A 13,515-nucleotide genomic window follows, 5' to 3' on the forward strand; every position below is an offset into this window, starting at 1 on the left:
CGGGACGCTTCTGCCTCGGGGGCGGGGCGTCTCGAGGCCCCGCCCCCCCCTTGACGTCAGTCTCGCGGGGCGCGGGCGGGGCAGGCGGCCGGAGCTTCCAGTCGCAGTTTGGCGGAGCCGTGGCTAGAGGCGCGCAGCCTGGCTTGGGCTCCCTGTCCGGCTCCGGAGGATGCGGCGCGCCCAGGATGCTACTGCGCCTGCTAGTGCCGCTGGCGGCGCTCCTCAGCCTGCGCCTCGGCCCCCGCGCGCACGGTAAGGCTCCGGGGCCCGGCCCTGCCCTGCCCTCTCCGCGCCCGCCCGCTGGGCTGTGTGGGTGGCCAGACCCGAGTCACACCCGTCGTCACCCCACGCTGAAGTTCTGCGTCCCCCGGAGAACCCCGTGTGGCTGGGCCTGCGGGGAGAGGGGCGCTCATTATCTCCCCCCCTCCCCGAATCGCCCTTATTCTGGCAAGCTTGGGTCTCAGGCTCACTCGTTGTGGAAGTGGAAGAGGCTGAGATTGATTGGGGGAGGGGGCAGTGTGGATAGAGAAGTTAAATGACCTCCCCAACACACACACACAACACACACACACACACACACACACACACACACACACTCATCGTCCACGGGCGAGTCATAAAGTTAGCCCTGGCTTTTTTGTTGTTCTAGTTCAAATAATGGGACGGCTTGTCACCCTGGGGAATGACTTTGATCCGCTATCTGACTCTACCTTCCCTCCAATTAACCTATTTCTGCCCGGTGCCATCTCACCCCATCCCAGCTCTTCCCCCCGCCCCATTACCCCCATCTGATCATCTCTGCTCCTTCTGTAGCCCCAATGAACTCCCATTGCCACCCGCCTCCCTCCTCCCTCCTCCTACACCTTAGCCCAGTCTCCTAACCCAGCCAGCTGTCCTGGAAAGTTTCTGTGACTGAGAAGAGTAAACTCTAGAGAGAGAGAATGAAAGGGCGGGGAGTTGGAGGGACCAAGAGCAGAGGGAGGGAGAGCAGAGACTGAAACTGCTTCTACGTGACGCCAGAATACGAAGTAAAACAGGCAGTCAGTCATTCCCATGACCGAGAGCTGACTGGGGATGTGCAGCCCAAACACCACAAAGACCCACTGCATTTTTCACTTTCTATCTGATGTTTTGAAATCGAGACACAGACTTGAGGATCAAAGACAGTATAAGACGGAAAGCAAGGGGCAGGGACAGATGTGCTTTCTAAGTGAGAATGACAGTCAGAGAAAAGAAGCATTATTAGAGAGACGACGATAAGTCAGAGAACAGGCGAAGCCTGAGAGAGTCGCTGTCAGAAGGGGGGACATTAAGGGATTAAGGAGAGAAGAGGAGCTGACTGTGGGTATTGGCCTTGACCTACTTCATTGCACTTGATCCTAAGATTCTTAAAGTAGGTGTATTTATTGCATTCTTACAAATGCGACAGCAGGTTCAGCGAGGTTAAACAATTTGCCCAACTCACACTGGCAAGTGCTGGTTTGAGGCTCCTGAAGTTGGCGTTTCCCGTAGTGCATGGTGTGTGTTGGGAGGGAGAGGGAGACAGGAATTGAAAATGGTCTTCAGGGAGCCGGCCTGGTGGCGTAGTGGTTAAGCTCACATGCTCTGCTTTGGTGGCCCGGGGTTCACAGTTTCGGATCCAGGGCGCGAACCTATGCACTGCTCATCCTGCTGTGCCGGCGTCTCACATGCAGAATGGAGGAAGATGGGCACAGATGTTAGCTCAGGGCCAATCTTCCTCACCGAAAAAAAAAAATGAGCATCAGTATTTAGTATCTCACCTGTAGCCAAGGGTGCTAGCTCTTTGTGGAAATGTCCTCAGCCCAACCTAGAATCAGAGCTGCTTCATTCTGTCTGTCCTCACCTGGCCTGATGCTGGGCATCTGTCTATAGGTAAAGCCTTTCTAGAAGCCGGGGAATGGGGGAAGCACTCAGCTAGAGTGTTGCCCAGGAGACCTGTGAAGAGAAATAGGCAGATGCCAACAAGCAGGGTATCTGTGTACCCAAAGACCTCCGGAGAAGGGGGCCTTGGGCTGGAGCCAGGCGTGGGGCCAGGGTGGATGGGGGGCAAGCCTTGGGATGGGGCTAGAGCAGGGACAGGGACTGGGCAGAGGCAGGGACTAGCTCATCTGAGAGCTCATTGTGGACATCCCTTAGCCCTCAGCACCTGCCTTCTCACCTGGGATGCATCAGACCCAGCTTGGCTCTTCTCAGCCACCACTTCTGCTCCTGACCACAGACAGCGCGGGATAGGGATTTCAGGGCACAGCACTAGCTCTGGAATCAGACGTATCTGGATTCAAGGCCCCAGTCTGCCCCTTACTAGCTCCACTCTGCCGCTTACTAGCCCCATTGGCCTTGGGCAAGTCACTTAACCTTTCTGAACCTTCATTTCTTCTCCAGTAAAATTGTAGGCTGTTGCGATAATTAAATGAGACAATATACGTCAGGTACTTAGCAGAGTGCTCAGCTCATAGTACAATACTCAATAAACAGGAGCTGTTAGGATGCTTGCCACCATCACCATCCTCATCTTCATCTCCGGGAGGTGGGCCCTGCTAGCTCTGGGACTGACACTCTTCTTCCTGGGGACAGGACTGCCCAGCCCTCCATCTGTGTGGTTTGAAGCAGAATTTTTCCACCACATTCTCCACTGGACACTCATCCCAAATCAGTCTGAGAGTACCTACTATGAAGTGGAGCTCCTGAGGTAAGGAAAAGTGAGGAAAGGAAGTGAGTGAGGGAGTGCGTGAATGCATCCCCTTCCACTTCTCTGGCACCGGAAGATACCTCTCATTACTGAAGTGACACCAGGAGGGACCCTGGCACATATCTATCAGTTGACAAGTATTGATTGAATCTCACACGTGCTGAGTAGTGTGCTGGGAGCTCTGGGGTGAGAAAGCCAGGGTATTGCCTTTACCCTCAAGATTTTTCCATCTTACTGGAAAAACAGGAAAAGCATCCATAACGTAGTTGGTGAACGAGGAAACCCCACTGACTGCAAATGGAATTGGGAAAAGGGAGAAATTAGGCTGTGCTGCAGGGAGGAGCAAGTCTTCCTGGAGGAGTTTGGATTTGAGCTGCTCATATTCCAATCTAAGAGTCTTCTAGAGCACAGAGAAGTTGCTACTGGGTCCCAGAACCAAGCGAGGTCCCCTTGCAATTAGATGCCCTAGACTAGAGGAAATACCCTGAGGACTGTACCCTCGTGGGAGCTCTCTCCCCTGGCCTCTTCCATCCCTCTTAAAGGAGGTGGGCTTGAGCACAAGTTCCTCTGCCAATGCCCACCCTGATATCTCCCCAGGTATGGAGAAGAGTCCTGGAAGTCCATCCCCAGCTGTAACCAGACCCTGGTGCTGTCCTGTGATCTCACCATGGTGACCCTGGACCTGTACCGCAGCAATGGTTACCGAGCCAGAGTCCGGGCAGTGGACGGAAGCCAGCACTCCAACTGGACCATCACCAACACTCGCTTCTCTGTGGATGAAGGTGCTTTTCCTTGCCCAGGCCTAGAACATGGTTTTTGGGGTACCCTCCAGCCAGAAGCTCTAGTCTAGAACTTTTCTCTTTGTTCCTGTAGAGAACATGTCAGCCCAGCTTTGTGGCGGGGGACCTAGTTGCCCAAACAAGCCTGAGTAAGGACTTCGGAGAAGCTTTAGATGAAAATAGCCAAGTTGTTCAAGATTTAAAAGGGAACTGGAGTTGTTTATCCTACAGAAGAGAAGTCTTGGGGTGACTTGAGTCACAAGGGCCAGGCCTGTGTACTTGTAGGGTTCCAGGAGAGGAAGCGAATCCATAATCACTCAGCGTAGGGCAGCCAGCAGTAGGGAGAATTTGGATCAGGTCTTCCCCATTTTAGGGATGAACTCCCAGGGGTCAGGATGTGAGGCTTTGAAGCAGGGAGGTGCTACTAAAGAAAAGTTGGGAGTCTCTTTTTGGAGACATAAGAGAAAAGGATAGGCCCCAAACTTGATGTAATTCTTCCATTCTGCAGACTGGGGTTGACCATGCTCTGTGTGTGTGGCAAGCCTGCTCTGCAGAATTCAGTCAGAAGCGATGGTTGAGGTGGTCATTGGCTCCCAAATGCCTGCCCACAGGCCAGTGCTCAGCTGGCTGCAGAAGCATTAGCTGGGGAATGTGTTTAAAATAGATGTTTCCAGGGCCTAGCTTCAAAAATTCAGGTTCACTGTGTCTTGAGTGGGCCTGGGGCATCTGTAATTTTAATGTGTTCCCCAGGAAGTTGTTCTGCCAGGTTGGGAAAACTGTGGCCCCAGTTTTAGAGTGGGTAAAGCTTGACCCTGGAGGCCAGGCATGGGTGGGGGACCCCGGCTGTCCCCAGCCTGCAGGCCTCATGGTTTTGCCTCCCCACTCAGTGACTCTGACAGTTGGCAGCGTGAAGCTCGAGATGCTCAAGGACATCATCCTTGGGACCATCCAGCCCCCCAGGCCCAAGGTGGCCCCTGCAGGCGACACATACGAAAGTATCTTCCAACACTTCCGCGAGTATGAGATTGACGTTCGCAAGGGACACTCTGCGGTATGGGATTCCCTGAGGCCACAGGCCCCGGCTCCCTGGGCTTCTGTCACCTGGGCTGGAAGCACCTTTTATGCACCCCTGGGGAACTTTGCTGCAGAGTAGAGGGAGGTCGTAGGGGCGGGGGAGGGAGTTGAGATGACCTCAGTCCTCAAACCGGTGCTCCTGCCAGGTGGCAGGGAAGACGCTGCCTACCAGGTGTCAGGCACCACACAAGACTTTTTATAACTATTGTTTCAATCCCGTTGCACATGGATATTTTATTCCATTTTATAGATGGGGAAGTGAGGCTCCGAGAGGCTGTGCCATTGCCCCAGGACCCTCCCATAAGTGGGAGATCTGGAATCTGCAAAATCCATCCTCTTTCTTTTCTACCACAGTTGATTCCAGCCCTTTCTGGGAAGGTCTCTTCATCTATAAAACACTTCCTTTTCTCTTTTAATACAAAATAAGTCATGGTAATCACAGAGATCCTGGGCTGCATTCATCGTACAGAGTTTGTTATCTTAGAAAAAGAACACTGAAGCAGGTTGGCCTAGATTGTCTCTAGATGCCCCCCCCCCCCAAGCTCTCAGCTTCTCTGTACCATGAAACAGGATATTTTGTTTATTGCTGTTGTTGCTTTCATTTCAGTTCCTAAACAAGAAGGTACAACATGAAAACTTCAGCTTCTCAGCCACTGGAAAAGTGGGAGAGTTCTGTGTCAGGGTGAAACCATATGTCAGCTCCCGACTGAACAAGGGTATATGGTCAGAGGAGGCGTGCATCGTGGTCACCCCTCAGTGTGAGTCGGTCAGGGCTCTTGCCGGGCAGGAAGGGAGGCAGGAAGGGCCTTGCACAATCTGAAAAGCATGCGTTGAGTGCTGCTGTTGCCAGGCACTGGCTGGGCACGCCCCCACATAGCTGTCCATCCTCACGCAGCCGTATGAGAGAGCTCCTGTTGTCCCATTTTAGAGATGAGGGAACGGAGGCTCAGTGCGTATAAGCAGTTTGCTAGGGCTAGGTGGCAGAGCCAGGTCTCCTGATTCTGCAGGTGCTTCCACTTGAGGACAGCTGCTCTTCCCAGGATCTCCCCCTCCCCCCCAGCCACTGTCATTCAGCTGTGGTAGTTCCTGTTTGTCACATTCCTCTGCTGTCCTTCCTTGGAGCTGGGGGCACAAAAGGCCTTCTCCTCACCCTTCCTCCCCCTCAGAGGAAGAGGAACTGAGCCTACTCCTCACCACAGCTGCTCAAGTCAACAAATAAGGCCCTGGGCTCCCAGCCGGGTGCTGGGAAAGGAAGGAGGGAGAGAGGATAGAGATGTGAAGACCATGGTCCTGCCTATGAGGATCTTACAGGCTGGCTGGGGAGGCAGGGTGTGCCCAGAGGAAGCTGTAACTAGCAGCTCAAGACAAGTGCCTGATAAATCATGCCTACAGTCAGTGCGCTGGGAGTGCCCAGTCCAGTGTGGGCAGAGTCCAGAAATGACCAGAGTGACACCGACATTTGCACAGTACATTTTAGCTAATGAAGGACACTCACGAGCACATTTAAGCCTCACCCACATTTAAGCAGAGCGAGGCCCCACCTGTGTGTCAGCAGCTTTAAGAGCTTTGCAGCGTTCACTCAATGATCGAAGAAACAGTTTTGTGTACAGGTCTGGGTTCAAATCCCAGCTTTACCACTAAGAGGTATACGACCTTGGGTAAGTTACTTAACCTCTCTGGGCCTCAGGATCCTGATCTATAAAAATAGGGATGATAATGGTCTTTACCTCCTAAGTTGTTGTAAGGATCATAACATAAGTAAAGGACTTGGTAGATGGTAAGTGCTGTGTCCGTCACAACTGTCTTATGTGGGAGGCGATATTATTTTTCCCATTTTATAGATGAGGAAACTGAGGCTCAGAGAGGCTGAGTAATTTGTCCACAGCCTCACAATTAGTAAGTGGTGGAGCTGGGATTTGAACCCAGGTCTGGCTGCCAAGGTCTCTGTGCTTACCGGCTGCACCACCCTGCCTCGCTGCTCCGTGTGCTGTAGTGCGAGTCGTGCGCAGAGAGCTGGAAGAAGAGTCAGTGGGTAGTGAGGGAACCCTTCAGGGCAGAGGTGGGAAGGCCAGGCAGGGATTCCCAAGGACCCAAACGCGTCTAGAGTTGTGGCATAGAAGTAGCCTGGGGAGTCACCTGGGTCACTCGCCGAGTGGCCGTGGAATGGCTGGGGATTGCCCCTCCGCGTCCCACGGTGCCAGGCCACAAACGCATCTCTCTGGGCCTGCAGATTTCACCGTGACCAACTTCAGCATCTTCTTCGCCTTCCTCCTGCTGCTCTGTGGAGCCCTGGCCTACTGCCTGGCCCTCCAGCTGTACGTGCGGCGCCGGGGAAAGCTGCCCGCCGTCCTGGTGAGTCTCACAGGGAGCCCACTGCCCCGTCCCTCCCAGCTGCACCAGGACTCCAGGAGGCTGGGAGCGCCCTCCCAGACAGTCCACTCCCTCAGCCCTCACATTCTCCAGAGGTGCCTTCCTCAGGCACGGTGGGGATGGAGGGAGGACTTGAACTCTAAGCCCAGTGCTGAGAAGGTTACCTTCTAGTGGCCCAGATAAAACATGTGCTGAATAGTCCCAAACCCCCATGCGTCATTCTGTTACTATTTACAGTCATGTGTCACTTAACGAGAACACATTCTAGAAATGCGTGGTTACATGATTTCGTTGTTATGTGAACATCGTAGAGTGTACTTACACAGACCTAGACGGTATAGCCCACTACACATCTAGGCTACATGGTACTCATCTTATGCGACCACTGCCAGATACGTCATTGACTTAAACGTTGTTATACAGCGCATGACTGTACTAATAAATGGCTATAGACCAGCCCCTGTGCATAAGTACCTCTGAGGCAGATACAGTTATTATCCTCATTTTACAACTCTCTATGAAAAATAAGGAGAGAGACAAAGACCCTCTGAAATTATTTTGAGTAAGAACTCCAGGAAGTGGGGAGGTGGGGAGTGAAGAGGGGTGGGACTGCCTGGCCTAATTAGGCCCTTTGTCCAAGCAAAAAAGCACTGTGTTCCTAGCTGCAGTGCCCTGAGTAGAGAGGTATGATAAGGAGACTGGAGACAGACCCCCCCCACAGCCTTAGGGGATCATAAAGTTCTTCCTTGTGTCTAGCTGAAGTGTGTAACTCATTATCTTTGCTCTGTGCTCTGGAGAGATTCGGTTCCACAAACACACCTGCACCTGTTGAACAAGTGCTTTGAGCATATTCTATATGCAGGGCCTGGAGCCAGGATGGGGTGGTGTGGAGATGAGAGTGCCGTGGGGCCTGCCCTCGGGGATGGATAGCTAGAAAGCAGAGGGGTGGGGGACAGGTGGTCCTGGTACACTGGATGGGAGATTCAGAGTCAGGCATCAGGAAAAGCATCTAGGAAGAGAGTCAATGAGGTGGCAATTGAGCTACAGTTACTGAGCACCTACGATATGCAAAATGTTGTGTGGGAAGAAGCTGATTAATGTGGCCCCTGGTCTCAAGGGGCTTGATCATGGCCTGGTGGGCGGCCAATGTATGAACTATTAACTTGAGTGCAAACCAGTGAAATAGACATAGATGCAAAAATGCCAAAGGAGATGACAAGCAACCTCTGTTTTTTTGTTCTTTCTGTACATTTAGGTCACAGAATTGAGTTGTCCTTGAGAGTTTTTTCCTCCTCGAGATGAATACAGCCCACTTCCTTTCATCTAATGATCATGGTCATTACTAAGTTTATGAATAACTTAGAGTGCACAGAGCACTTTCACATTTATTAGCTTGTTCTCATTCGTTAGCTGCTTTGATCTGATCTTTCAAGAGTATATCAAGGTAGATATTATTGGGCAAGTGGATTTCAAATCAGGACAGTTTAGTACAAATTCCAGGTTTGTTCTTTGCTGCTGTGTGACTTTGGGCAAGTCATTTAACTTCTCTGATGTTCAATCTTCTCCTCTAGGAAATAGAGATAATAATACTCCCTTAGAGAATCATTAGAGAGTAAAATTCAGTTCACCAAGTGTTTGTTGAGTGCTGTCTATGTACCAGACACTGTTCTAAGCACTTTACGTGTGTTAACCACAACACAAGAAGGCAGGCACTGTCATTATTTCCATTTTACGGGTGAGGAACTAAAGGACAGAGAGGGTAAATAATTTGGCCGAGGTGACACAGCTGATAGGAGGCAGAGCTGGGATTTGAACTCATGACGTCTGGCTCCGGCATACACATCCTTAATCATCAAGCTATGTAATATTAATATAATATTAATAGGCACTCGACCAATAAGAGTTGCATTAGAGTCATCACGTACAAAGGGAATGAGGGCAGATGTGCAACAGTAAGTCAGTCAACAAACCTTATGAGTGCTTACTGTGTGTCAGCTCAGTTTAAGCTCTGGGATCAGAGTGGTGACCAAGTCTAGATAGCAACTACCCTCAAGGAGCTTGTATTCTGTTGGGAGTGGGGAATGATTGTGTGTGTAGGTGTGTGTTGGTGAGGGTGGGGGTGGGGGCAAAAACAAATAAAAAAATAATTCCAGGAACTAATTGCTAGGAAGAAGTAAACTAGGTTAATGTGGAGAGAGAGTCTGGAGTCCCAGGGCGATTGGGAAGGTCTCTGAGGAGATGACATCTGAGCTGAGACCTGAATGATAAGGAGGACACAGCCATACAAAGCACTGAGAGAAGAGTATTCCAACCAGAAGGAGTAGCAGGTGCAAAGGCCCTGGGACGGCACTACACTGTTGTGCTCTGGGGCAGAAAGAACAGCAATGGGGCTGGGGCAGAGGATCAAGTGTTAAGTGACTTCCCTGGGACCCTTGGCAATTAGTGGGGAGCAGGTCCTCCTCAGCTGCTAGTCCTGCGCTTGTTCCGCTGCCCCACACTGCAGCCACCCTCTGTTTGTGTGAGTCACAACTCAGGCAGTGGAGAGATTAATTTGTCTCACATCTAGCATTTAAAAAAACACAATGGAGGGGCCGGCCCAGTGGCATAGTGGTTAAGTTCGCACTCTCCGGTTCAGCAGCCTGGGGTTCACGGGTTCAGATCCAGGGTGCGGACCTACACACCGCTCATCAAGCCATGCTGTGGTGGTGTCCCACATACAAAATAGAGGAAGACTGGCACAGATGTCAGCTCAAAGACCATCTTCCTCAAGCAAAAAGAGGAAGATTGGCAACAGATGTTAGCTCAGGGCCAATCTTCCTCCCCAAAAAAACAAACAAACAAAAAAAAACGAAATGGATAAGACGAGATAGAATAAAATAGATTAGATTAGATCATGGTACACAAGTAGTGATGATAAGCATTATTTTGTGAATTTATATATGAGTTATATATTTATTGGCTATTTATATATGGGTATTCAGCCAAACTGAGAATTAGGAGGAAAACTCGATTCTGAAATGAAACAAAGAGAACAAGTGGCAGTGTAATCTGGCTCTGGGGTCCCCTCTGTTGGAGCAGCACCTCCTTGAGCTCCCCTCCTGGCCCCATGGCCTCACCTGGCCTCACTGGGGTGGGTTCCTGCAGGTGACCCTCCGCCTCCCTCACTCTGCTCTCTCCTTTCCAGGTCTTCGAAAAGCCCAGTCCCTTCAGCCTCATCAGCCAGCTTCCCTGCCCAGAGACCCATGACACCATCTATCCCCTCGACGAGGAGGCCTTCCCCAAGGTGTCCCCAGAGCTGAGGAACTCGGAGCTGCACGGCAGCACGGACAGTGGCTTTGACAGTGCCAAGCCATCCCTGCAGACTGAAGAGCCCCAGTTCCTCCTCCCTGCTCCCCACCCCCAGGCCGAGGAGGCTCTGGGAAAGGGGGTGCCCCCCGAGCTGGAGAACAGCTGCAGTAGCGGCAGCAGTAGCAGCACGGACAGCGGGATCTGCTTGCAGGAGCCCAGCCTGAGTCCTGGCACAGGGCCCAACTGGGAGCAGCGGGAGGGGAACAACAGCCAGGGCCAGGATGACAGTGGCATTGGCCTAGTCCAAAACTCTGAGGGGCGAACTGGGGAGACACAGGGTAGCTCAGCCTTGGGCCATGTCAGTTCCCCGAGACCTGAGGTGTCTGGGGAAGAAGAACCAGCTGCGGTGGCATTCCAGGGCTACATGAAGCAGACCAGATGCACAGAGGAGAAGGAAGCCAAGGCAGGCTGCCTGGAGGAAGAGTCTTCCTCAACAGATGGCCTTGGCCCCAAATTCAGGACGTGCCTGGATGCTGAGGCAGGCTGGCCTCCACCAGCACTGGCCAAGGGCTATTTGAAACAGGACTCCCCAGGAATGACTCTTGCTCCCTCAGGGGCCCCAGCTGGACAGTGGAACCAACCAACTGAGGAATGGTCACTCCTGGGCTTGACCAGCTGTGGTGACCTCGGAACATCTGACTGGAGCTTTGCCCATGATCTTGCCCCTCTGGACTGTGTGGCAGCCCCGGGCGGTCTCCTGGGCACGTTTGACTCAGACCTGGTCACCCTGCCGCTGATCTCCAGTCTGCATTCGAGTGAGTGACTCAGGCTAAGGGGCTGCTTTTGATTTTAGCCATCCCTGGACCAGGAAGAGGGGCCCCAGGGGTCAGAAGTGAAACACGAGGCCAGCCTGGGCACTCTTCTGCAAGCCCAGTGATGCCAGCCTTAGCCAGGCCTGGCATGGCTGGCTAGGGTGCCAGGGGCAGGAGGAGGCTGTCTCGCTAAACCAGCACAGCGCACGTGGGTGGCATTGGCCTATTCTGCAGACAGGGCCCTGCAGACTCTGGCAGAGCTGAGAAGGGCACGGCAGAGACCTCCTCCCTCCTTGGGACTCTTCCTGTTTTGTAAAGGATTATTTGCTCAGGGGAATTGTGGTGTTTTCTGGAGTTGTGGTGAGGCCGCCAGACTGAAGTCACCTCAGACCCAGGCTTTCCCCTTAGGCCGGCTATGTATCAGGGCCTCCAGCAGGACTGAGGGCTGGGATGATGGGGGCCTCCAGAACTTGCTGCAGGGGTCATTTCTAGGGGAAAAAGGAGGGAGCAGAGACCAAGTTTGACCTCTGGGATGGTCAGAGCTGACCGTCAGTCTGGGGTGGTCATAGAGAGAAGCTCCCCCACTGGCCAGCCTCCCAAGCAGGGAGCTTGTCATGGAAGATCTTAAGGTGTGTCTGCCCTGATCAGCCAGTTAGTCAATCAGCCATCGTTATAGAGCTACAGGGGAGCTGAGACGCAGAATGGGGCCTCTGGCTTGGAACCGGTCCCTCTGGGGATGTCTTTTGTCCATCTGCAGACAGCTGCTGCTTTCCAGCAAATCAGGTGGCATCCCCCTGGGGCACTTGCAGTGGCCAAGCCACTCCCTATCCCCACCCTGCTGTCCCCACCATCTTGCTGACAGTACCAGAGAAACCATGGTTGTTTGTATTGGTCACGACTCAGCCCTTGAGACGGCCTCTGGACTTGGGTGCCAGCTCATCTGCCCCAGAATGTCAGGGTTGGTACCTGCACTTTTGTTTGCTGCTAACATCCAGCTACAGACCCACAGGACAGGGCACTGGGCTGGGATCCCTGCTGTCTCAGCGTTCAGGTGTGTGACCTTGGTCCAGCCACTTCTCAAAGGGCCTCAGTTACTCCATCTGTGAAATAAGGGGCCGTCCATGCTGAATGTTAACCAAGCTGTCCTCTGGGGTGACATTGCCAACCCTATCTGACCCTAAGCTGGGAGAAAGTAGAGTCTGGAACCCATGTCTGCACAGAGCCAGCTTCTTTCTCAGGCTGAGGACCAACAGATCTCAGCATGGCATCATGCTAAGAGAGCTTCCAGACACTGGGCCCAGAAAGGGGGCAGTTGTAGGCCCTGGTCCCCACAGTCAGTTTGGAATCTGTCTTCAAAGCCAGTTTACAGTCCATGGACCCGGAAGCTGGGAGAAGTGACAGGCCTGGGGAATGCCCCCCAGAGTCATCACATGGCCCTGCACTTCTCTGTGGCATTCTGAGAATAGACATTCTGGCCCAGGAAATCCAGCCAGAACCCCTTGCACTCTGCCAAGAAGTTCTTAGGTGCCAGTCTGATAACAACTCCCTCTGGAAGCTTAGGCTTGAGGGCGGACTCCTCGGGGTTTCCTTGGAAGGTTTATTTATTTATTTTGTTCATTTATTTATTGACGAGGCAGCAGAGTACAGTGAAAGAATTCTGGGTATTTCAAGAGCCTGGGAGTTCTAATTCTGACTCCACTGTTTCTAGCACTGTGTGACCTTGGGACAGTCACTTTTCCTTATCTGTTTTCTCATCTGTACACTGAGGGGCCTCAGTTTCTTCATCTGTAAAACCTGACTTGTTTCTTTCGTAGGGATGTGAGGTTCCACTGAGGAAGTGGATGTGAATGTGCCTTGAACACCAAGCTCTGTAAATGAGCGATGTATATTTTTTATTCCAATAAATTGTCAGGACCACAGGAATCTTGTGAAACCAGTCAGATTTCTGATGACACAGTGGCTGGTGGAGGACCCAAGTTGTTGATAATTAAGGATGATAATGAATGAGATATGTGATGTCACTTTAAGGTAACAGGAACGAGGACTCAGGCTCAAATCGGACAGACTCAGGTACAAGTTCTCATGCTAACGTTTATTGTCTGTGACCTTGGGCAGGTTACTTATCCTCTCTAAGTTTGTTCCCTCATCTATACAATGCAAATAATAATTCCTCATGGCATGTTTAAATGAGATCATGTGTAAAGAGTTTAACACCCTGCCATGCATGTGGTGTCCCGTGTATAAATAGCTGTCATTGGCTTTTAAAGTTGTAAAGGGAAATGGACATTTTTCGTGAAAATGAAAGAATGAAAATGTATGTAAGAGTACGTAATGAAAGAGTACGTAATGAATGTAATGTAAAGTATGTAAAGAGTATATGATGTAATGAAAGAGATCACGAAAATGTATGTAAATGAAAGAGTAAAAGGGGTTCTTTCAGAAACTGAAAAGGAAATGGTAGAAAGCATAACAGTGTGTTTTG

At 51.7% G+C, this 13,515-nt stretch overlaps 1 protein-coding gene across 2 annotated transcripts; it reads left to right on the forward strand.

The window, feature by feature from the left end:
* Window positions 1–117: 117 nt before the first annotated feature.
* On the forward strand, window positions 118–12,952 carry IL10RA (interleukin 10 receptor subunit alpha). 2 transcript variants are annotated; one of them, XM_004427270.3, is made up of 7 exons: window positions 118–252; window positions 2,596–2,710; window positions 3,308–3,492; window positions 4,377–4,540; window positions 5,171–5,321; window positions 6,794–6,915; window positions 10,118–12,952. In XM_004427270.3, the coding sequence occupies exons 1-7, from the start codon at window positions 186–188 to the stop codon at window positions 11,042–11,044; spliced, it is 1,731 nt and encodes a 576-aa protein (XP_004427327.2). In that variant the 5' UTR covers window positions 118–185; the 3' UTR covers window positions 11,045–12,952. The 2 variants fall into 2 exon arrangements, with proteins under 2 accessions (XP_004427327.2, XP_087289885.1); XM_087433759.1 differs by lacking the exon at window positions 2,596–2,710.
* The last annotated feature ends 563 nt before the right edge of the window (window positions 12,953–13,515 follow it).

The sequence above is a fragment of the Ceratotherium simum genome, chromosome 7 (genome assembly GCF_057802395.1).
Source record: "Ceratotherium simum simum isolate JZ-2026a chromosome 7, ASM5780239v1, whole genome shotgun sequence".
Classification (NCBI taxonomy): domain Eukaryota; kingdom Metazoa; phylum Chordata; class Mammalia; order Perissodactyla; family Rhinocerotidae; genus Ceratotherium; species Ceratotherium simum.

What these genes read in the sequence shown, in the direction of transcription:
- IL10RA (XM_004427270.3), top strand. Translation starts at nt 186, where the DNA reads ATGCTACTGCGCCTGCTAGTGCCGCTGGCGGCGCTCCTCAGCCTGCGC. An exon ending in CCTCGGCCCCCGCGCGCACG is followed by an intron (nt 253 to 2,595) that starts GTAAGGCTCCGG and finishes TCCTGGGGACAG; the next exon opens with GACTGCCCAGCCCTCCATCT. An exon ending in TTCGCAAGGGACACTCTGCG is followed by an intron (nt 4,541 to 5,170) that starts GTATGGGATTCC and finishes CTTTCATTTCAG; the next exon opens with TTCCTAAACAAGAAGGTACA.